At 42.7% G+C, this 25,406-nt stretch overlaps 1 protein-coding gene across 12 annotated transcripts in view; it reads left to right on the top strand.

Annotated features, from left to right (window-relative positions):
- The window catches only part of sox5 (SRY-box transcription factor 5), a 301,706-nt gene extending 276,646 nt beyond the window's left edge, over positions 1 to 25,060 (top strand). For 6 of the 12 annotated variants that reach the window (XM_050035821.1, XM_050035822.1, XM_050035823.1 and 3 more), the window contains 7 exons: positions 2,306 to 2,470; positions 8,298 to 8,493; positions 14,524 to 14,699; positions 18,128 to 18,230; positions 18,970 to 19,143; positions 20,219 to 20,435; positions 21,901 to 25,060. In XM_050035821.1, coding sequence (XP_049891778.1) covers positions 2,306 to 2,470; positions 8,298 to 8,493; positions 14,524 to 14,699; positions 18,128 to 18,230; positions 18,970 to 19,143; positions 20,219 to 20,435; positions 21,901 to 22,198 — 1,329 coding nt within the window. In that variant the 3' untranslated portion in view covers positions 22,199 to 25,060. The remainder of the gene's footprint in view (positions 1 to 2,305; positions 2,471 to 8,297; positions 8,494 to 14,523; positions 14,700 to 18,127; positions 18,231 to 18,969; positions 19,144 to 20,218; positions 20,436 to 21,900) is intronic. The other 6 variants (XM_050035826.1, XM_050035828.1, XM_050035817.1 and 3 more) reach the window with 4 other exon arrangements.
- The last annotated feature ends 346 nt before the right edge of the window (positions 25,061 to 25,406 follow it).

The following is a 25,406-nucleotide window of genomic DNA, read 5'->3' as shown; positions in this document are numbered from 1 at the left end:
ACTCAATTCACTCCGCAAATAAAGAGGCCTTTGAACCACTGGTCCGAATATGGCAGGACACACACACACACATGCTCACATACACACACACACACACACACCGCCTGTGGTCCACTTGCTAGGGGGTTTGGCTGGTAGGGAGGGGGAGTGAGGGGAGGGTGAGGGGTGTTCATGCTCGGCTGCACCCCCCCTCCACCCCCACCCCTCCTTACTCTCTCTTCCAGGAGCCACAGTGCAGCTAATTGAAGAGAAATGAGCGAGCGGAGGCTGATCTGATCTCAGCGAGCTGGTCCTCCGTGCCGTGCCCGCGTAGCTCGCCAGAGCATGACCGATCTCCTGCTGAGTTCCACATCAGCAGCAGCAGCGGCACACCCTGCCGACTGGATGTACCTCAATTATCAGTGTTCCCCTCGGTGTCCACAACAGCGGCAGATGCTGAGACTGTGGGCATGGGTTGGCTTTCAAAAACGTCACCACCAATGTCTGATATTTAGTGGAGATAAATGTTCAGTCCTTTTTAAATCTATCGTTTGAGAAGATTACAGCACTTATGGCAAATCTTTAAGGTGCAAGACGGCTGAGAGACACACATATGGATGGCCATAACCCCAGTCTTTAATGTAAAGCACTGAGTCTGGGAAAGTGTTTCTCAGGGTTGACGTCACCTGACATCCTATCTAGATTTAAATTCAGAATACAGTCTTTTTGGAATGGCAGGTATCTTATCTAAGAGTGAAATAAAAAGTTTGTAAATTAAATAAAAGCAGCAGAAAAGCCAAAGAATTGTAGCTGCAAACATGCTGCTGTAACGCTTTCTCTCTGTTGCAGCTTTGGACAGTGAATATTGTTGTTGCCACATGTGAGTGACAGTCAGGCGGAGATTATTTCAAATTCAAATATGAGTTTCTTCCAAAAAGTACTTCTTTGTGTGCAGCGTGTGTGCTGCCAGTTTTGACTGTCTCTCTCTCTTTTTTTTTTTTCTTGTTTGTATAAAAAGAGATAAATGTCTTTATTTAAGATAGCAGAGGAGAGTAGGAGCTAATGTGGCTGTCAAGAGAGATAGAGAGAGGTACAAACAGACACACAGAGCAAGAGAGAGAGAGAGACAGTGACAGCATCTCTTCCTTGTCCATTTGCATAAACCAGCCTTTGTTTGACGCCGGTGGCCGGCAGCCAAGCACCAACAGAAGGACGGAAGTTAAACTAAAAAAAAAAAAAAAAAAAAAGGATGGTCCTCTTCCAGAAAAATCTTCCACCAGAAATAAATGATAACAATTATAACTATTCAGAAAAAAGAAAAACAACACATCAGTTACTTCTCGCTAAACAACCGTTCTGTTGCACTTCAGAAGCGGGAATAACAATTCTGAGAAAACAAAACATCGTCTTGGAGATTTGTATTAGCCGACATGAAAGTAATTGAGCTCTTGCAGGATGATTTTTGAGGAGGAAGATAGAGACAGAAAGAAGTGTTTATGAACATTGAAGCTCCTTCCAAATTGTGAATATTATGCTGTGTCTGTTGCTGTGGAAATACCGGCCAGAGACTGTTTTGTGTGATACAATGGTATTGCATAAATATTCCCGAGTATGTTCACACCATAGCAGCTCAAGCCATAATGCTTTTATTTAATTGGAAATTAATTAAATACATAAATAAGAATAAGGGAAACCTGTTTTTTTTTGTTTCCCACAGCAGTTATTGAATCAATTCGTCTTTATTTGAAACTATTTTATAGCGTTCCTGTGCGCGTCTTATTGTCGGTACACTAAAAACATCGCAGGGGCACAAGACACTTCTGGCATGTCCCATCTGGCATGTAGCTCCACAAATCTCCCTCTCTCTCTCTCTCTCTCTCTCTCTCTCTCTCTCTCTCTTTTCCTTCTCCATCATCACTTTTTTTTCACCTTGAGTGAGAGCCGGGCTCTCCGGCGTGACCTCGATAGCCAGGAATGTTTTCCCTTTCTTCCACGATGCACCTGGAGGGGACATAGCCATCTCTGGGCCTGTCAGAGAGGCTGTTAGCGCTTCTCCCATGGGGTGAGGGAGGGGGTTGACAGTGAAGATGTCCCTCTCTGTCACACAAACAGAGGCCGGGCCACTAATGGCCTCTTCTTCCAGAGCTTTTTAGCCGGCGTCTTCTTTTTTGTTTGTGCGCTCTCGAGTATTCATTTATTCATGTCGCCCCCTTTCTTCTCCTTTTTTCCCCCCCTCCTTCCCTCTTCTTCTTCTTTTCTTCTTGTCCCCCCTCCCTCCTTGTCTGTCTCCCTGTCTGTCTCTCTACCTGTCTCTCTGACCTCGCAGCAGTTGTATGCAGCTCAGCTGGCGGCCATGCAGGTTTCCCCGGGGGCCAAGCAGCACGGAGGCAGTCTGCCACCACAAGCCAACCTGGGCACACACTCCCCACCCACCAACACACACTCACAGAGCGACAAGGGCCGCAGCTCCCCGCTACCAAACAAGACCAAGGTAAGACCTCAGTGAGTGTGGGGTGCGTTCAATGCTAGAAACGCCAGAGTATTTGTATATGTGAGAGTTGGCACACTGGGACAATGATAACCACTTTTTGTGGATAGAAAAAAGAACATAGATAGAAAATAATATGATTTTGATTCAGACAAATTAAAATTAGCCATTAAACTGCAAAAGAACATCATCTTATCAAGTCATTTCATTAGTAATTGAGTCTTGAAAGTCTTATTTCCTTAAAAATAAGTATTTATTAATTTGCACCGTCCCTTCGTAAATAAATTAAACTCAAACCAGAACCTGTTTTCTATGCAAGCCAACTTTTAAAAAGTATTTTCTAAAAGGAAGTTTCATATTTCTTTCTTTATTCTCGCCCACTGACTGATTCTTTCACACTTAAAGATAAAGAGACACTCATTTCTTAAAAAATTGCTCAAACAAGTGTGACTTTTATTGAAAGAAAATTAAAATATTCTCTGTGCGCCAGCAAATTCTTTCACTTTTTCAAAAGAAATATGATTTCTTTGGACTCAATTATAGCCAGAAATGACTTTTGCAGTTAAACTGTTTACACTTTGGCCTTTCTAGTGTTACAGCAGAGACTGAGAGAGTGAATGTCCGCCTGGGCGAGATTGTGTTTCACTGCAGTGCATGAGCTGAAAATATGTGCCCAAGCTTGTTTGAAGGTTGCATCCCGAATCTTTTTTTATTTTATTTTATTTTATTTTTCAATCAAACAAGTGTCCCGAGCAACGGTCAGCTCCTCATACTGATGCACACCTTGGTACAAGTTGGTCCCTTGACAAAACTCACAGTCACCTCTGCAAATCAAACAGCACAACTTTATCACAAAACTCCAGCTGGTACACTGTTGCAGTGGATTTGAGGATGTATTGGTGTTTGTGTCGTTTTCTCGGCTGGCTGCGCAATAGGGGCGAGGGGAAGCCTTGTGTCCATCCAAGTGGAATTCTATGAATATCTGGTCAGCCGTTGGGACCCTGACCACCTCCCCCACCCACCCATACACACACACAGAACCCTGATACCCCCTGCCATCCTCTGTCCACCCTCAGGACCCCCGGCAAATATCGTGGTCAGTCACAAATCAACACAGACATTGACACACACACGGGATCAGACTTAGAGTAGGACAACACCGTAAAAATCCCATAGAGTAACACCACAACATCACATAAATCAAAGTTTCCCAACTTCTCTTTCCTTTCCTTCCCTCTCATCTCCTTCTATATCCTCTCATTTCCTCCCCTCCCCTCCTCTTTTCCTTTCCTTATTTCCACTTCCACATCTTTTCCCTGCTACTTGCAACTTCTCCATTCTTCTTCATCACCCTTTTTTTTTGTGCACTTTGTTCTTGACCCATGCCCGTCCACAAACACACACACACACACAGTCTCACATTCAGGACTAGCTCATGGCACAGATTAAAGCTTACGGTTGACCCTGGAGCTCGCACCCCTGCCTCCTTGTCCATCAACCCCTCCCTACACCTCTATCACACACACAAACGCGCGCACACACACACACACACACACACACACATCCTGCCCCACTGACACACTCGTCTTATTACCATATATATGGAGTTGGGCTGACAGGCAAGTGCTGCGGCCTGTGGTGGAGGGGGAGTGGGGAGCCGTAATGGCCTCCCAAGTCCAGCAGGAGTGGCAGACTGGGGAGTGGACCCACATGGCACCCGACAGGCCCCATGGAGCCAAACTGGCCAATTGACCGCAGTGCTGTTTTGGTGTTCCTCCCCCGTGCACTGGCACTGTTTGTGAGCATCGAGAGACAAACTTTAGATACGTGCTTCGTGCCATTTTCTACATACTTTTCTTTCTTTCTTCTTATTTCTTTCTTTCTGCTTCTATCTCTCAGTCTCCTTTTTCTTACTGGATTTCTCTCATTCAGGCTGACCACTGCAGCACCTCACTCATTCTTCCTAATACTCTCTCCTTTCCCTCTCTCTGTCTCTGTGTGAGTGACATGTATATTTCAGAGGTGTGCTCCCCCTGTGGGCTCTATCTCAGGTCTCTAGTCATTTAGAGACGCGCTGCCTGCCTCTGCTCACAGCTGTTTGGACTCAGGCGCACACCGCTTAAGTGCTTTACCCTCGGGTGAGACACGGACACACACCCTCATGCACAAACACAGACACACACACACAGGTGTTGAAGAAGACACCATGCCAACCAGCCCCTTCACACACACATACACACACACATACCCATGCACAAATCACTGCAGCATACATGCAGCTCTCTTATATGCAAGAGTGGACCTTAAGATGTAGGCAGGCATGCATACAGACACATACAATAGTGCGATTCAAATTATGCACCATATGTAGCCCATTCGCTGACATGCAGCACATACACACGCAGCGTTCAAAAGTAACTAAGTACATTTACTCAAGTACTGCACTTAAAAACAGTTATGATGTACTTTTCTTCAGAATTTCCATTTTTATGTTGCCATATACTACTACTTTACACTTGACGGAGATTGCTTCAACTCAAGCAGTTGTTTTCATTGTTGTTCTGGTTTAGTTTTTACCAGTTAGTGAGCAGTGTACTTCTTAGGACATTCTGGTCCCCTGGATTTACCGCAGAGTGAGCACTCTTCACTTTCACACTGCTCTTCGGCACATGGAGCTGCGGACACGGAGGCAGCTGCCTGAAGTCAAGGCTCTGAAATCACATTTTTTTCTGCCTTCTGTTTAGAAGTGGTGAGTTTACAGCTCACAGATACTAAATATGATACAGTGTCCGGCTTTGTTTGATATCTAGTGTCACATTGACACATTGTAAGCATAGGTAGCTTGTTGACTATATCACATGAAAGTAACTGTCACCCTAAACGTCCTGTTCAACCCCATCCAAACTGTCAAAGTCTTTATGGAAAAGAAGGAGCGAATAGTCATATTCATATTGAACTGCCAATTCTGACTCCATTGGGTACAGTCCTAGTAATATTACTACTTGTACTCAAGTAATTTCAGTCTTACAAAATGTGAGAATCTACAAAAGCCAACAAGCCTGACCTCATTAGGGAAGATAAAACAATCAGTCTAGACTGTCAAGGTAAAGTCACGTCTGCGTGCCTGCTTCCCAAAGAACAAATTAGTAAAAAAAAAAAAAAAGTGAAGTACTTGAGGAGTTAGTGTTTAAATCGGCGCCACATACTGAAGTGTATAAAACAGTGTCATATCTGCCTCTTCTGTGTCGCCTTCTGTCTGAGGGAATTAGATATGACAATATAATTAATATCCAAACAGTCACTTATAGCTGGAAGGACATGGAAGAGAGGAGGAAACAGAGAGAGGAGGAAAGACAAGGGATATGAAGGGAGAGAGGAGCATGTAAAGGTCTTGACATGGACATCGTAGTGCACACACACAGACACACACTGAAACCTGCCCAGGATAAACGGTAGTGGCACACACACTTGTCCTGTTAATTGAACCATCAGCTCCAGTGATAAGATGCAGAACCCTGATGTCGCTTTCACATGTCTGCATCCACAGAACTGAAATACAGCCCACACACACACACACACACACACACACACACACACATTATCTCTCCCCTCCTGCTTCCTCTCTGTCCCTCTGGCTCTCGTTGTCACTCTGCATGTTTTCGGTCTCAAAGCTGGAGACTGTTTCATCAGCCAAGAGAGACACAAAAGCAATTGTATTAATTCAAGATTCCAAGGCTTTCAGAGGCTTTAGAGGCCTCACACGCACGCACACACACACACACGCACACACACACTGTCATGAGATTTAGAGCTTGTTGAACAATGTCTCGCACAGACACACACACATAAACAAGTCGGTCCAAGCCTCTCAGCTCCACTGTCTAAACTAATTCCTCCACACTGGCATAATGCAGGTTGGCCACCTTCCCACCATAGGATTTGGCTTGGCGCGGAGAGGAAACTCCCCCCCTATCCACTGTACAAGAGGCGGAGGCATTATCTATTTGTAATAAATATTCAAACGTGTTCCCAGCCAAAGCCCACCATAATATGGGTCAGGATTGAGAAGATCCCGCTCAGTTTTTCTCTCCTCCTTTCTCTCCTCTTCTTCTCCGGCCCATTGTCTCACTGAAGGCATCTTTGGGGGTCCTCCGTCTATTTAGAAAGACCCCCCTAATGAAGGACAATCCGGTTAGGCCTCATCGCGCACGCACACACACACAAAGTGGTGATCGCACACACGCATAGGCATGTACTCATGGAGGGGCTTAATTGGAAGGGCTTAATTGAGTTGTGAGGGGCTCATAAGGCTTAGTACGACTCAAGGAGTGGGAATCAGGGAAAGTCGGCCTTAATGAGTGGGTATACCACACACACACGCACACACACACACACACACACAGTACTTGCTCCCTTTTTGGATCCCACTGTATGCTGGATTCTACTCCGCCTAAGCAGCAATTAGACTAATGACCAGAAAATAAAGAAAAAATTGTCTCTGTTCTGTTCTCTGGTTTAAACGTAGCTACAATAGGACCACACCTGTTATGCTAAAAGTTCCCTTAATTCAGTTTTTACAAAATGCACATTTAGGAGCCACTAATATATTACTGTAATAACACAAACAAACTGTATGCCTGAACCCCACAGACACCATTGTTGTGCATCTTTTCTGGCAGGCCCATTAAGCCGTCCCTTGCCCCATGTTGTGTCTGCCTTTTAATTGTGGAGTTTTAATTACACAGAGTGGTCTGTGTACATCTGGCCCCTCGGCGATCTAATTCCTTCCTTCCTGTCATGTGACCCTCTGAGGCTCCCCCTTGATTGGATTAGGTCATCGGCAGGGGTGGTGTTGCCATGACAATTAACGTGATAACAGCCCCCAGCATCGTGCGGTGGTCCACATGCCGATTCATTTAGAGGGCTGTTACTTGTATGGAGGTTATTGCCGTGTGCAGACATCCTTTGATTTAGATGGATGACTGAATTTAATGATATAGAGATATGAAGTCCTGTTTGGCATCATGATACTTTAATATATGGATACTGTTGGTATCAACAACATGGACCTTAAGAACAGCTACTTATAAAGTTATTGATTGGTTGCTGGGGCTGTGTGTGTGTGTGAGTGTGTCTTTGATGCAGAGTGCTGCTTTGCTGTTCCCTCCACACACTGCCATGTTCACAGCCATGACGGTCCCTTGTTTCTAATGGAGCAAGTGCACATTGAAGTGGCAGACAGCCCTCTGTTCTGTTCACTGTTTGATACATTGAGACGTCACCGTGTCTTCAGACTCTCGCAGCTGTAAAGACAGTCTCAGTGAGGTTTTCTCCTTTGTGAAAGACAGACAAGCGTCCACTGTAGTTTGAAGAATGATTTGAAGGTGTGTGTGATTGTTGCTCTTACCGTTGGCCTTGTTTGAAGCATGCCGAGGAGCAGCATTACCGTGCATGTTTACCGCAGCCCGCATGTGGAGTATGCACATGCATGTGCATGAAACGTCTCAACTTCGTTGTGATAGGACGTCAGTTATTTTGCATGTGAATGTCAGTGGTTTGCACCAGAATATATCAATATTGTCTGTGCAGCTTTTTTTTCTCTCTTTTATTTTTGTGCTTTTGATGAGCTGTTTGGATACAGGCAGTGGCATGCACCTTGTCATCTGTCCCACTGCTGTGCATGGGCTCCCGATTCATTAGTACGTGTTGAAGCCTCAATTGCGAGGAGTTGTCTCGGTGAGGAAAGGGGAGGGGCTTCCCCCCTGCCTCCCGCTTCCAAATTCCTACGGTGGTCACAGCAGGCGAAACTGTGCTGTTTTGGTTTTTGCAGGACAGTGAGGGTGCACAGCCACTGAACCTGTCGGCCAAGCCTAAGGCATCCGAGAGCAAGTCACCCAACTCCCCCCCAACTTCCCCACAGGTCCCTGCTGCTGCTGCTGGCGCCAAGCTGGGCCCTGCCGGCTCCATGAAGCACAGCGTCGCCCCCTCCAGCATCGGAGGACCACCGACCAGAGTCAGCTCAATAGGTAAGTTGGCTTAAGAATCCATCACACACAGCACAGGAGAAGTTAAACAATAATCTGAGGTTGTTTCAACTTTGGTCTTTTTGTAGTTTTGACCATCAGGTGCATAACATCGTACTCAAGTTAATTGCTGTCCTGTCCCAATCCCATGGCAGTAAACAAAATATTCTTCTGCCATCCCATATCCTAGAAGAATGACTCCCATCCCATCTCGCTCCCATGTTTAGTTTTAAGTTTCCTAATGATTCTAAAACTAGCACTGGATCATATTAGAACTGCATATTTATTTAACAAAACTAAGCAAATTCAATAATCTAAATGGTGTGGCATAATGCTAAAATAGCTCGTAACATTTTTTGGTTTTTTTTGTTAGGTTGTATTTTCATAGTGTATTTTTCATATTTTTTATTTTGATTTTTCTATTCTATGATAATGCTCTTGACCATCGCAGTACCTTGCCTTTAATTTTATTTGCTATTGATATGTTTGTTGTCCACACTAAACACCAAGGCAAATTCCTTATGAGTGAAAACCTAGTTGGTCGTAAACCTTATTCCGATTCTGTGACAAATAACTAGCACTCAGTCCGTTAACTCAATGCCAATATTAACCTTACAAATGATCCATTTTACTTCACGTGCTTAATATAACATGACGTGTGCGCTTACTTAAAGGCATATATTTCCTGATTGGGAATGAACCAATAACAGGTGACAAACTTCACATAGCTAGCTCAATATTTCTATTATGATTCTGGTCCTGCCCACTCCAGTTCTTTTCCTGTCCTGTCCGAGTCACGTGATGAATGGTGAAATTGCCTCCCACCCCAATGGAATCCCACAGAAATCCTGTGACCCACTGGATTCCCAAAAAAATGCCAGCCTACTTTGAGACGTCTGAATCATTACTCATCTTCTATTTATTTAGCAATTCAAAATTCAAATAGGTCTGACAATGTGATTATTAATGGCTGTTTCTCCTAGGTGGAGAGGGACAGAATTTCAGACAGAACTAAGAATGGCGACATCATCTTTCTACAAAGCCAACTTGCTACTTGGCCACATCAATGAGAAAAAATGACAGAAGTACATCAACATAGCTGTGTGGGCTTTAAAAAACGTTAATTTTACTGCTCATTACCACAGTGTTCATTTATTTTGAGGTGATGTTGCATTTTTCCCTGATCTCAGCAATTAATTTGGTGAATACAGCATTATTGTTGTTGCTTATGCGAATGATGGCCAACTCTATGAGATCAAAGTTGTATTAAACCCTAATTTTCCTCTGAAGGCACACATACTCATACACAACATGTCCAAACAAAAATATGTGCATACTTATTATGCTGTATGCATACAGTGTAAGTGCTCCCGCAGTATACACTTGTATATATAAGAATAATCAAATTGTTTTGATCATAACAATGTGCATCTTTAAGGCAAACAGAGTACAAGAACAGCGTTTTTCTCTAGTGCTGCCATTGTTGCAGAGCCAGTACCATAATCATACCCGACCATATGCACACATACATGAAATATGACATAAATGAATCACTATTTTGTACTCTTAATCCATTTTTCACGCAACACTGATAGTTCAAATATTACACATATGTAACAGGCTATAATTAGTGTGTTTGTGTTTTTCTTCCGAGTCGCTATTTGCCTCGGGGCTGCTTCATTGTTATGTGTTTATTAGTGACTGAAAGAGACAGAGAGACATAGCAGTGAGGGGAAGGAGGGAAGGAGAGAGAGAGAGAGAGAGAGAGAGAGAGAGATGAGGATTAGCACTTTTTTTCTTTTTTTTTTCCTGAGCGATGAAGCGGGGGAATAATAAAGAGAGGAGCGCATGACAGACAGGAGGTATCACCAATGAGATTAGACAAGCCTCTTACATGAGCCAGGACAGCGCAACACCCAGCATTAATGACACAATGACAGCACACACACTCCAGCGCACACAAAGGCTCACACACACACACTCAAACACAATCCCACCTCCTCCTCCTATGCAATAGGCAGTTAGTCTTTTTTTCTGACTTCTTGGCTAATCTCACTGTTTTTCAACAAATCGGGGATTTAATATCAGATTAGTGGATTTGCGGTCCCAGATGTTTTTTGTTCAGAAAAATGGATTACAGTGTTTAAAGTTTGTGTGTGATCCCCGCTGAATTATTTGTGCGTGGAGACCAGCGTGTTTTGTATCGCAGATCCCGGTTATGTTGTGGTCCCATCTGTTGCCAGCGAGTTTAGCCGGTCACCAGCATGTTCGTTATTGCGGTTCATAGTCGTATTAGGATTCCTGTTACAAGTTCAGAGGGGATAGACGGGGCAGACAAATTGGAAAAGAGTCTAGAGGCGGTCGTTTTGATGTGGGAGTGAGTGTGTGTGTGTGTGTGTGTGTGTGTGTGTGTGTGTGTGTGTGTGTGTGTGTGTGTGTGTGTGTGTGTTTGTGGGGATGTGTGGGCGGCTGGTAATATGAATGTGTGTTCAGGTTATTTAAATTCAGACAGGAACAGACACACATGCAGCGGATGTAGTGGAAACGAATGCATTTTTTAACGCTCACAGTTTTATGTTAAAGAGAAGGGTGAAAACTAAAAAGTGCCACTTTGAAATGAAAGGTTTAAATGATTGGCAGTGGTAGAACGTAACTACTGGTAAGCACATTTACTATAGTGCTGTACTTCAGTGCAATTGTAATGTACTTGGCTATTAGACTGAAACCACTTTTTCTGTGGTTTATACTTCCGCTCAACTACATTTCAGTGGAAAATATTTACTTCACCACATTTATCTGACAGCTTTAGGTACTTTACAGATTTAGAGTTTACATACAAAATATATGGTTACTGTAAAAAATATGATCCATTTTTATAGATTAAACCACCTGACAGTGTGTGTAGTGGAAACTGACACTTTTTTTAAACAGTTGTGTTTTATGTAAAAGAAAAATGTAAAAACATTGACACGATGAAATTACAGGTTTTATATTTTTTGGCAGTGGTAGAACGTAACTACCGGTAACTCTTGTTACTCTTGTTTATACTTCTGCTTATGAATTTGACAGGGAAATATTGTACTCTGTACTTTACCACATTTATGTGACAGCTTTAGTCAATTGTTACTTTACAGATTTAGATTTTACATACAAAATATATGCTTATTTTCTAAAAAGTGATTCATTTTTGAAGATAAAACCACCTAAATGAGTGGATGGAGAAGAAATTTACACCTTTTTTTTAAACACTGACGTTTGTGTTTTATGTTAAAGAAAAGAACTAAAAAATTAGAGTAAGCACTGAGAAATAACAAGTTTTACATTCTTGGCAGTGGTAGAACGTAACTACTGGCAAGCACATTTACTCTAGTGCTGTACTTTAGTGCAATTGGAAGGCACTTTACTTGAGTTTCTCCATTTTACTCTAGTTTATACTTCTGCTCAACTACATTTCAGAGGGAAATATTAACTTTGCCACACTTAACTGACAGCTTTAGTCACTTGTTACTTTACAGATTCAGATTTTACATACAAAATATGTGGTTACTTTAAAAGAAGATGCATTTTTTTTATACATGAAACCACCTGAAAGGGTGGATGTAGTGGAAACTGACACTTTTAAAAAAAAAAAAAAAAAAAAATGTTGGCAGTTGTTTTATGTTAAAGAAAAAGGTAAAAACTTAAAATTGACACTTTGAAATAACAAGTTTGATATTCTTGGCAGCGGTAGAACGTAACTACTGGCAAGCCCATTCACTCTAGTGCTGTACTTAAGTACAATTTTAAGGTACTTTTTCCAAGTATTTCCATTTTATTCTTGTTTGTACTTATGCTTAACTACATCTTAGGCGGAAATATTAATTAACCACATTTATGGGACAGTTTTAGTCACTTGTTACTTTACAGATTTAGATTTTACATACGAAATATGAGGTCACTTTATAAAATATGATCCATTTTTATAGATTAAACTACTTGAAATTATATTAAATATTTAGAATTACCTCAACCTTGACCAACTACTTCGACATCTAGTTTACAGGGTAATTTTCACATAAAAAAAAAAAAACATTAAATACGTATGTCTGGAACAAGTGGTGATACTTTTTTTAGACCTTAATATCAATGAAAAGCATATAGATAAGTGCAAAGCAGCATAAGATCTAATTGGTGTTAAGCTATAGCAGTGTTTATGCTCACTAAGGCTTTTAGAATATCTGGGTCATATCTGCAGGTAGAAAGATGATTCAACTGAGTTCATTTTCAGTAGCTTCACCTTCCACTATGTCCCCATATGCGTCCAGATTCCAGTTTGTCTGTCTTTGCGACTCCCCTCACAGTTCACCTCTCTTTCTTTTTTGACACCTACCAACCCAAAGGCATGTTCCTCTTTCTCTGTTACTTCAGCCATCCGTCTGTCCATCCATCTACCCATCCCAAACCAAACTGAAGGGCTGTCAGCGCCTGTAACTTCTACCACGATCACACATTTGTCTGTCATGAAACACTGCAGTTCCCTCTGACCTCCCTGCCGGAGTGTTTTTGTGGTCATAAAGGTATTGGGCCTGTCTGTAGAGATTTGGTGCTCAGGGAGAGATGAAACTTGCGAGTGTGTAGTGAGAGAAACCCCCCCACCCCTCCTGTTCTATCTGGGTCACATTCACTCGTCTGGATGGTTGGCATCGCTGTCAGTTTAAGCGAGACTCACACACACATTCATGAGTGCAAGAATATCTGTCTGTCCCCCCCGCCCTCTCTCCCTCTCTTTTGACTCCAGATTAAAATTGACTGCCACCCGATTCCATCGCCCTCTCTCCTGTCCTCTTCCCCCGTCTCTCTCTCTCTCGACACCCACCCCCTTTTTTGGCCCTGCTCGCACCCAGATTTTCCGGTTATGACTTCTGAAAGAGTTCACGGCTCTGTCATTACCAATCTGAAGCTGGTAATCTGGCCTGAGATGGCATTAGTGGTGCGGATTAGCGCTGATAAAGGCCCCATAAGCCAGCCGCGGCTCTTTGTTAAGAGCTAACCCGACTGATAGAGAGAGGCGATAGCGCCGCACACAGCCTCGCAAACACACAGTCAGAGCAGATGCCTCATCTGCTGCGGAAATAATACAAATAATAGGCGGCGAGGAGGAGCGGTGAGATCTGATCTTTGTTAGGTGGTGGGACAGATGTTCTCTACTGGGGAAATAAGCAGGACTTTTTAGCCGTAATAAGAGTCATGTGGTCGCCTCTCTGCAAAGTAGAACTGTGAGGGTTCAGATGAAAAGAGATGTGTGTGCGTGTGTGTGTGTGTTGCAAGGTGGGTGTTTTAATGGGATTTAAAGGAGATATCCAGGGGTAGAAGTTGTGAGTGAGTGCCTATGTTTGTATGTGTTTTTTTGTCTGTCCATGTGTGTGTGTTTACAGCTGAGGGCAGGTGGAGGAGGCAGTGGGAAGCTTGTAGCAAGGCTAGCCAGGGGCACACTCTGACTCACATGCCCAGCTTGACTGTCAAGTGGTCAGTGTGTGAGAAAGAGGGAGGGAGATACAGAAAAAGAAAGACAGTGAGACACACACACACACGGATGCCCCAGCAAATGCCCCTCATCAAGTGTATGTTAATGTCTTTACCTTATGGTTCAGGGGAAAATTTATTCTGGATGAAAACCCCCTGTCATCTTAACAAACACACACACACACACACACACACACACACACACATATTGCTCCTCTCTCTGGTATTCTCTCATTATTTTTAAATACACTTATAGTGGGGCGTCGGTAGCATAGTAGATAGTGCCAGCGCCCCATGTACAGAGGCGATGCTTCGCTGCAGCGGTCGCAGGTTCGATTCCGGCTTGCAACGCCTTGCTGCATGTAATCCCCCCACTCTCTCTCTCTCCCCATTTCACACTGTCCTGTCAATTAAAGGCAAAAAGCCCAAAAAATAATCTTTAAAAAAAAAAATAATACACTTAAAGTACAAATACAGTAGATGAATTAATTAAGCATCCGTCCCCTCTCTGTGTACCCATCTGTGTCTCAGCAGACTTGCTGTCGTCGCTTTCCTCAACGGCCTACCTGAACGACCACGAGGCGGTGACCAAGGCCTTCGCAGAGGCCCGGCAGATGAAGGAGCAGCTGAAGAGAGAGCAGCAGGTCCTGGACGCCAAGGTCGCCGCCGTCAGCAACCTCAGCCTCAACAATGGACGCTCCGACAAGGTAAAACCGCTTTAAATCCCTGTGTAACAACGCACGGTGCCGTATTGTGCTGGAACCTTAGCAACAGGCAACAAAGTGTGACAGCTGACCCCGAGGCATTAAAGGAGCTACAAAAATCAAGGTTTTCAGATAGTCTTCAATTTCTTGAGGTTAACAGAAAAATGTGTTTTCATCCCATTAAAACCTAGAACGTAAAACGCCGCTTATTCGCCACAAGCAGCCGTGGTATTTTATTTTCATGAGATTTATGGTTGCAAGGCTTTATGAGTTCAATCTCAGTTCATAACAACAGAAGTTCAAAAGGTCAGCTGTCACTTTATGATACGGTATTATTGTATTGATATATTACACATCATCGCTGGAGCTCCATTATAGCATCAAAAGGACCTCTTGTTTTAATCTTTATTTATATTTTAATTTGCTCTTTGGGATGAAAATCAATGCTGAAATACAGTCTTTATTGACACATTTCTTTTTTGCATCTTATAATTATTATAACAAATGACTCCCACACATCAGTAGCTTCAAAAACTAAAGCAGAGTGTGTAGATTATCTCAAGGAGAAAAAAATACAACCATACGGAAGGTTTAAATTCATAAATTCACCCGAAGATGCAGGAAAAAAAGTCATCACAGGCTGTACCGTCTCATTGTCAGTGTGTAATAATTTGTCTTGCCATATGCCATCCCTACTGCACCATGTAGGAGGTAAATCGGTGTACAATGTGCACGCTGAAATGTGTTGAAGCTAAACAGGGCCAGATAAGGTAAAACCAGAGGCGTCTCGGAGGTAATGAGTGTGTCTGTGAGGCGCACTGCAGGGCTACTTGTGTGTGTGTGTGTGTGTGTGTGTGTGTGTGTGTGTGTGTGTTTGTGCGTATGTGTGTGGCAGAGCAGAGCGTTGGGGAGACGGTAATGTGAAGTGACGGCGCCGGCTCCTCGGCAGCGTGGCTAAATTGTGGTTATTTGTTAAACACACTGGGAGTCAGCTGGTGCACGCGCATGCACACACACATACACACACATACACACTCACAGAGCAACAGTGTGCTTGAAGCATCTGCACCGCTGACATTCAACAGCTCTATCTGTCTCTTTCTCTTTCTTCCTTTTTTTTTTCCCGACTCTCTCATCTAATGTGTTTCAAACAGTCAAGCCCACACTGATTTATGTATTAGCTCAGGTTTTTTTGTGCACATTTAGACAGAGTGTAGATCGTAATATAATGTAGATACTGTAGAAAGGATTCAGTCTAATAGCCAATTAGATTCACGCCAGGGAGAGGACTGGGGAGAGGGGGAACATCGGGAGATGTAGCTGTTTTTCAGGAGCGTATTTTACAGCTTGTTCCACACATTCAGTGCATTAGATGGAGGTATTTAGCTGTTTTACTCCACTGCAGGGGATAATTAAATACCAGGCTTAATTTTATTATATAATTCTTGTCATTTCTTGTTTAGCTGCTGTTTGTTATCTTGTAAGAATTCAGTGAAATGAGATGAAATAGAGGTTTTCCTGACATTATTCCTCTCAGGTATAACATTGGAAATTGTCAATTTTATTAGCCTTATTCTGTGATATATTTCTACCAGATTTTTTTGCATGTAAAACTAAGATTTAGAGAAAATGTGTTAAATGATAGTCTTTTTTTAATGTAAATTCTTTAAATTTTAGATCATTTTCTGATAGAAACACGACTCTTCCTCAGCTTCCGAGGCCACGCGCTCCACGCTGACTCCCGTTCCCTCGGCCCTTTGGCTTTGTGCTGCACGAGTGTGAAGCCGGCGAGCTCTCAGCGTACAACAGTGTCATCTCTGACACACTCAGAGGATTAGTTTTGTCGCTACTTTGTGTCTTGGCTCCAGTGTCAGCCATTCAATCCACTTTTCTCATGTACTGTACTGGGGCTTAATGTCAGACTAGGCTGTCATCCACTCCGTCTCCCTGCTCATCTCCGTCTCTGTCTCACACACAGGGAAAAAAAACCTTTGTAACCACATATTAAAATCTAAGTGAGACACATTTGTGCTCCCCCCCCCCCCTTGATCAAGGTTTGAATGATGTTGATCATTTGTGTGAAATGAGAGAAATTCTTAAAATATTTCTGATTTACATACAAAATGACTAACTCAATTCAACCCCACTGGCAGATTATTGTTCGTTTATTAAAACATAATAAATTCAAAATAAAATACTCTTTAAATGGCTCGCAAATAAACAAATAGAGCGCATTTCCGCAGCGCGCCTCTGCCTCGTATTCTCCCTCTCCCCCTCTCTGTCTTTTTAGCGGTATTTATTCCAATCTGGGGGGGAAATTATCTCTAACAATTAAACTCTGCTGGACTAAAAACAGAGAAAATGCATTTCATTATCATTCTGCCCTCCTCCCATCCAGCCATCCAGCTCGCCAGGGTCACATGTAAATGGAGAGGGACACTTTTTGGAAGGTTGTTTTAGAAGACGACAGTGTTTTGGGTAGCGCTCCTAATCGTATAATTAAACTGTAAAATGCTGGCGCTGGTGCACTGCAGTGTGTGTGTGTGTGTGTACGTGCGAGTGTGTGTGTGTTCGTCGACAGCGAGGTTCCAGCGTAGAGTGTGCCGGCTGCTTGCATTAAGCATGTAAATGCTCAGTAAATCAGCCTTTTATTGGTTGTAATAAATACCCAGGGGGCCGTGCGGCGTGGCCTCGCTCTCGTCCGCGCTGCACTCTCCCGTTCTCTCTCTCTCTAATGCGTCGACCCTCGGGGGCCTCTGCGAGAGAGAGGCAAGCCGCTGCACTCCACTCTCGCAGGTGGCTGCCAGGAGTCGTTACACACACACACACAGGCACACACATATAATATACAGTATACACACAACGCGGTAAACATCCAAATAGGACTAAATGTAATCAACATTCTTGCACATGCAAACATACACACAGATGTGTGTTCAAGCATGCAGGCGTACAGCACTCTAACAATTTGCTGTTGACATTAACATTTCCACAAATTTACATCCAAACGAACCAAAACACAAACTTTGTATCTGCTGAAATCGCTGCTGGTGTTCGTCTGTGTTCTCTGTGTTTGGATTCACTGATAAAAAGAATTATTATTAAACGATTTATTTCAGATCAGAGGGGAAAATGACGGAGATTACTTCTTTGATTTGAAACTTATAAACTGATTTTCTTTTGGATCGACTGGCTTGGGGCTAAAGAGTATCTAATTTGATTTCTGTGGTTATCTAAAATGGCGAATTGTGACTTAAAAGAATTATACAACTATCGTAATAAATAATATCAGAGATTAAACTGTAATAAAAATCCTTTTCAAATTAGTTATAAGTTAACTACAGGTCCGTGGTTTCACCCATTCATATATTCACACCCAATGACTCACTCCGACTGATCGACTGCAACTGTGAACTGTTTATGTCGTTTAGGACAAGGCTGCCTTGGAGAGTCTGAGTCAACAGTTGAAGCAGCAGGCGGAGGACAAGTTCAGCCACGCTATGCTGGACTTCACCATGAGCGGAGACTCTGACGGTAGGGACACACACACAGGGACACACACACAGGTGTAGATTTTCAAGGGGACACAGGGGACTCGCTCCACTCAATATTTACAGCATGTGCATTTGTCCCTACAAATAAAAACATGGAAGTCTTTTATTTTGACATAATTAAAGACACTGATACCATAAATCGATGCAGAAACATTTACCAGAATGCAGGAAATAAAGTATTTGACACTCAAAAGTTCTTTAAATCCTGTGTTTCATACGTGTCCTCCTGATGTCAACTTACACCCTTGGACACACACACATGCATGCAGTCATTTAAGTGACATAAAGTGTGGGATTTTTTTAATTTAAAAAGCCTTGAAAATGTGATACTTCGTAGTTTTAGGAGTTAAATTTTGATACGTTTCAACAGCTTAATATAATGTACTGTTAGGAGGTTATAAAATAATATATTTTATGTTGCTGTATTAGAAAACAGGTTGTCATGGGCTTGGTACTATTTCAGCTTTGTACATTTTTTGAGATTTTATATGGTTTCTTTAGCTGAAGAAGCAACAAAAAATGCTCAGCCCATTATTTAATATGTAATCTCTTCAGTTTCAATTAAAAAAAAAAAAGTTTAAAAAACACTAAATTTGAGGGTAATTGTTTTTTTCTGTACTGGGAATTTTCTGTAAACCACCTACTTTATGTCTATAGTCATATTTAGTGTGACTTTTGTCTGCCTCTCCTCACATTAATCTTCTTCTCCTCCCCTTCAGGCTCCCCCAGTGTGTCAGACTCCAGAATATTTCGGGAGGCTCGGGGTCGTGGCACTGCCGAGCCGCACATCAAGCGGCCGATGAACGCCTTCATGGTTTGGGCCAAGGACGAGAGGAGAAAGATCCTCCAGGCCTTCCCCGACATGCACAACTCCAACATCAGCAAGATCCTCGGTAAGACCCTCACTCACACTCTGCTCTGACTGACAGGCGCCTCTGCCTCCACCCCTCGTCACCCAAACCACCGCCACCCGCAACCCAAGCGAACGGGAAGATGCACGTACCGCGGATTCTATTTCCCCACTTTCTCAAACACGCACAGTGATTTCATTACAAGCGGTGGCATTGTGTAAGCGGCTGTTAATGAACGGCTGGGGAGAGCACGGCTCCGACAAATGATGATATAATTCATTATGCATTAAACAAGCAGCGCGAGGCCGCCTGACATTTCCCCCGGACCGCCGGGATCGGCCTTGACATTTTAAAGAGCTCCTAAGCGTTTTATAACACAGGGAAATCTGGTTTTAATAAGCCCCCCCCCCCCCTCTGTCTGTCTCTCCCTCTCTCTCGATTGCTAACAGATCGCAGAACAGAGAGGGAGAAAGACAGAGAGCGAGAACAGCCAAGTGCTGACAGCTTTTACCCATTAAACATACAGTAGTCAAGTGCAAATTCAGACCAGATATGAAACACACAGGGGAAGACATGCTCAAGATTACACACACACACACACACACACACACACACACACAGAGGCAGGAGACTGATACTACAAATCTATGAGCAGAAACTGAACTGAGAGATGACAGCAGGTTAAATGAAGTCCTCATTAGTTTGAATAAGTACCTGTCGTCCTCACGGCTCGCCTTATGAGCCTTTTTTCTCTCTCTCGCCTTTTTCTTTGTGGGCGAAACTTCCGCCATTATGTGTGCGTCTTTGTGGATGTGCGAGCGTGTTAATGTGTCAGTGTGCACATGTGATGTCGGGTCACGCGTACTGTGCAGACATTTGTTCCTCACACGCTGTAATTGATCTTAAAGCCGACGTACACGCTCAGTTTAAATGAATTCTTCGAGCTGATTTTTATCATTTTGCTTCTAAATAATGATCATGATTATTTTTATTTGAACTTCTTTGCTGTCATCTGTCACACTGCAGCAATTTTATCCGTCTTTTTCTACTTTTGTATTTATTATCCAAAGAGATACAGTACATAACTGACACTGATTATTATCGTCACTCTGTCCAGGCTCACGCTGGAAAGCCATGACCAACCTGGAGAAGCAGCCCTACTACGAGGAGCAGGCTCGCCTCAGCAAGCAGCATCTGGAAAAATACCCGGACTACAAGTACAAGCCGCGGCCCAAACGCACCTGCCTGGTGGACGGCAAGAAGCTGCGCATAGGCGAGTACAAGGCCATCATGAGGTCCCGCAGACAGGAAATGAGACAGTACTTCAGTGTGGGGTAAGAGAACTGGAGAGAGGAAATAGTTTCTATACCTCAGTAGAATCTAGTGTTCAGTGTTTATCGTCTGATAAGCAGATAGAGTGGGTTTTATTTTTTTACCTGATTTTAAAATCATTTGAATTTACAAAAAACAGTACTCAGTGAGCATGAACGTATATTTGCTTCAATATTGTTGCTGTACAGTGAAACAACACCAGCCACAAGGTTTGAAATAACCTTTCTAATTTTAATGTCTGTTTTTCTAGTAATTCTCTTATTGTTAACTCTTTTCTTTTCGTTGTTTGTTTTACTTTATTTTTGCTTTACACTTCAGGTTAAAGTTTTTTTTAAATTAAATCTTCTCACAATGTAGTTGATGCTGTCATTTCCTTTTTTCTTAGAAGAATATTCCACTTGCAAAATGGCCATTTGTATATCAATTACAAGATTTGTTAATTTGTGAAAAAAAATCCTTGTTTTTGCTTGCATGGCTCCATGGTGAGGGAAGAATCCAGAAACTGAGAAAAAAATTGATGAATTTAAGTCATTAGACCACATTTAACAACAGCAAAACTATATCAAAACCTCATTTACAAACTCTCACTGAAGTCAATGCAATATAATCCAAGTCCCATTTATCCAGTCGTATGCTCAGTACTTCCCAAACACATGAATTTTTGCTAAAACTTTACAATATTAAACAATTCCACCTACGAGTAGCACCACCTGAGTGTGCCTGAGCTCCACTTGAGCAGACTTTAAATGTACTCACATGTTTTAAATTTTAACGCTTGAGTGAAAATTCCTGTGTTTGAGCGTACGACTAGATAAATGAGACTTGGATTATCCTGCATGAGTTGTGTAAACAGTTTGTAAACAGTTTGTAAACAGTTTTGATATAGTTTTGCTGCTGTTAAAATCAGCCCCCATTTACTTCAGTTCATGAGGAATGTTTGCCTTTTTTTGGATTCTCCGTTCACAGTGGAGGCATGCAAGAAAATTAAAGTTTACTTCACAAATTCAGTGTAACACACGGTGAGTAATTGATACAGAAATGGTAATTTTGCAGGTGAAGTATTCCTTTAATAAACCTGGCTTGATTATTTAGGCTTCAAGACAGTGGTTTCCATCCTGGGAGGATTTTGGGTTAGGAATTTTGCAACATAAATTTTTCGGACTTTCCTCAAATCTTTGTTTTTTGTGAATAACATCAGCATGTCACCTCTCTTCAGACCACTAAAAAACATTCAAGGAAGAAAAATCTTTGGTTGAACTGTTCACAATAAGTGGACAAACAAATTAGTTTGACATGCCAAGAGTTAAATGAGAGTATCATTCTTATGTTTGTACAGTGAATATGAAGCCACAGGCGGCAGCTAGTTAGCTTAGCTTAGCACAAAGACTGGAAACAGAGGAACGGCTACCCTGGCTGCTTGTACGCTGCCTCTCATGTACTGAAATGCTTCCTCTGTGTGTGTTACAGGCAGCAGGGCCAGTTGCCGTTGTCCTCCGCAGGCGTGGTTTACCCAGGCGCCCTCTCCATGGCTGGGATGCCCTCACCCCAGATGCCCTCAGAGCACTCGAGCATGTCCAGCAGCCCAGAACCCAACGCCAACCACCACCAGAACCCCCACATGGCCGGCCTGAAGGGGGACGAGCCACGAATCAAGGAGGAGGAGCTACGGCTGGACGACAGCAACGGCGACGTGTACGACGACTTTGACTACGAGGATGAAGAGGCAGATTACACCAGCGACAATGAGAACCATATCACCCAATAGGACGGCGCGACAGCCGCCCTAATTATAAGCCAATCACAGCTGGTTAATCCCACACAATCCCAAAACCCACCAATCAGGAAGAAAACTTTCTCTTTTTGCCAATCACCTTGAGTCCCCAATCTCACCACCCCCGCCTCCCTCCCTCCCTCTCCTCCCCCTCCCGACTAACATGGACTCTTCTAACAGAGCCGAGCCCCTCCCACTGGAGTCCTGATACCAGCATCTGATCAATCAACTGAAGCACAGGACCTGTCACTCACACTGACTGTTACACAAACTGGAGTCTGGGAGGAAGAGACGACCAAGCCAGCCTCCGACGCTTGCTGAGGAATATTCAAGTACTACTGCAAGACTTTGAGTGTAATGCCACGAGTGAGGAGAAATAAAAATCACACTCAAAAAGACCCGTTTCTAGAGAAAAAGGAGACGTTTTAAAAATGAAAGACGGATCAGTGGACCTGTCCAAGGCTAACAGATGACACTTTAAGATGGCGGACCTGTTTATTATCAAGAGACACTTTTAAAAAAAAAAAAAAAAAAAAACAGCTTTTTTTGTTCTTTGGTTCTATAATATTCTCACTCAGGTACACGGTGCCAATAAGTGGCTTGTGAATGTGATTTGTTGTTTTTGTGCTACAAGTTTGAATAATAATAGAAAAAAGAGACATTTCTTTTTTCCCCCCTTTTGTTGTAAAGCACCTAAAAGACATCAGACATGTTTATTTTTAACAAAAACATATCTTTTCTTCGACCTCGCAGTGTGCTGTCAGCGGTTCCCCCATCTTTTTTTTCTGTGTTTTTGTGACCGCCCGCTTCCCCTCCCCCCGCTTCGGAGCCTGATGGGACGGTCCAGCCAGGACTGACCGGTACAGCGTGGACCGTCCCGCTTTGAGGGCTTTTCACGGGGGGAGAAGGGGAGTCTCGCTGGCGTCACGGAGCAGAAACGAAAGCACTGTGTTGTGAGACAATCCACCAGATTTCTTGCCGCTCCGTCCCTCTATCGCGATCTCGTCCGGGGCAAAACATCAGTAGCTCGAGTGTGTGTCGGTGTGTGCTGTGTGTACTCATTTATCGGTGAAATGTGAAATGTGTGAAATCTCATTTCCAGTGCGAGAAAAATACAGAGAGACGGGCTTACACTGCTGCTGTTATTTACTGTACCACACACACACACGTATACACACTCACACACACAGCTGTTGTTCTGTTCCTCAGTGTTTTCCTGCTCCCTCCAATCAACATCGTCCTGCTGTCCCAAGTGGGCGGAGCTGAGCTGAAGCAGCCAGTCAGTGTTTCTGTTTGTATTTGAATACTGTATTTTATTATTTCTCTTCAAACTGCCTCTAGTCTAATAATATTATTAACAATAATTATAAGGATGGTCAGCGTTTCCTAAGTTTAGTAAGTTATGTACAGTATAATTTATTTTTCTCCTCTTTATCGGGTTTTTATGACCATATGAAACTATGACAGTTGATGAAACATTATTCTATTTAGCTGGTAGGTATTTAGATCTAAACAAAAGTTGTCATTTTACCTTGCTTTGTTTTTGCATTCTTTTGTTCCCTTCTTTTTTTGATGCGTTCGTTTTGTATTAATCCTCCGGACGGGTGGGCAGGCGGGCGGGCGGACGTCAGGACAGCGAGCTGGACTGACAGACTCGACGCCGGCCCCCCTCCGAGCTGAAGACATAACCTTTTCACGACGTCCAAACCCATTTCTAAAAAGCACTCAGACTCCGAGAAAAAGAAGAACATGATTTTTTTTTATTGTTATTATAATTTTATTTGTAATGGTTATTATAATGTATAATGTGAAGTTTCCTCTCTTTTATTTTGCCTTTTTTTTTCTTTTGGAAATCAGTTTTATCACTTTTTGGAAACTGTTTTCTGTGAACAAAGAGTCCCGTCCCCGTTTACTAGTCTTGGTCGCCTCACTGACGCACAGTGGAACACCTCTGGCTCGGATCCACACACACACACACATACATGCACAAACACACACATTTTAAAATGAAGAGATTATCGTGACAACCAAACGAATCCTATGCTGTTCTTTTTTTCTGTTTTATGAAATCTAGAGTTCTAGATTTAAAATCCTGTACATATATTTGTTTGGTGTTTTTTTTTTTTTTTTTTAAATCATAGGAAAGCAGTGTTTACCGTGATCCACCGAGGTGTTCCACTGTCTGTGTGTGTGTGTGAGACGACCAGGCGTTATCTACAGTATCTTTAAAGTCACTTCTCATCAGGAGCTCTTTGCTTTGTTTGAGCTCCACGCGACGCTGCAGGAGCCATGACTACTCTTCAGGTGTGCTGTCACATAGTGATCCCCACAATCATTCTCGCTGTAGATGTTCGCTCCACGCCACACGATGAGCCTCTGGGTCTTAATTTTTGCTGTATAGTCACCCCTGCTATCACGCCATGGTTCAACCCGATGCTGGAGAGAGGGGACTAAGTGGATCAATCCATTTTTAGGGTATCAGGTGGGTGGGTGGGGCATTAAGACGTCAATCATCCCTGCTGGCAAGGTCTGACCCCCATATCAAGACAATGAAAATGATGATGATGATGATATTATTTAAGACAATCAAAGTCATGAGTGGAGCTCAAAACAAAGTGAGAATTATTACAAGTTAAAAGAAAAAAAAATATCTTACCATCTCAACTTGAAAAATCAAGAAAGATAATTATGTAAATATAACATAGAGTTATAGATTTATATTTTGTTCATAACACAGTGTAATATAAGTTGTATATTTCTTTTTTTTTTCTCTCCCTACTGTCTCTTTTATTGATGTTATCCATGCCACAGAAAAGCAAGAGTCGCAGCACTCTCACAAAAAAAAATGAAGAAAAATATCAAAGAAATAAAGAAAAAACAGGAAAAAAAAAAGCCGTGGGCTGCCACCACCATCTGTTCTAAGTTCACTTTTTTTTTCAGTATTACTGCCAGACAAGGCTCTAATAAAGACAGCAATGTGTTCGGTAAAAAAAACTTGTGCTGGTCCTGGTCACTTCTTTCTTTCCACACATACATTCACACAATGGTTTTACAGCTCCAACATATTCACAGAAACACAAATATACACTGCCATGGCCTTATTGTGCAGGAAAAAATGGCGATGGAGGGGACAGTGAATGCATCCACACAAGTTTATATGGTAGTGATGAAACCAGAATGGTAAATACACAAGTACATGTGC

Source organism: Epinephelus moara, chromosome 23 (assembly GCF_006386435.1).
Source record: "Epinephelus moara isolate mb chromosome 23, YSFRI_EMoa_1.0, whole genome shotgun sequence".
NCBI lineage: Eukaryota > Metazoa > Chordata > Actinopteri > Perciformes > Serranidae > Epinephelus > Epinephelus moara.
This window is presented reverse-complemented; position numbering and strand designations above follow the sequence as displayed.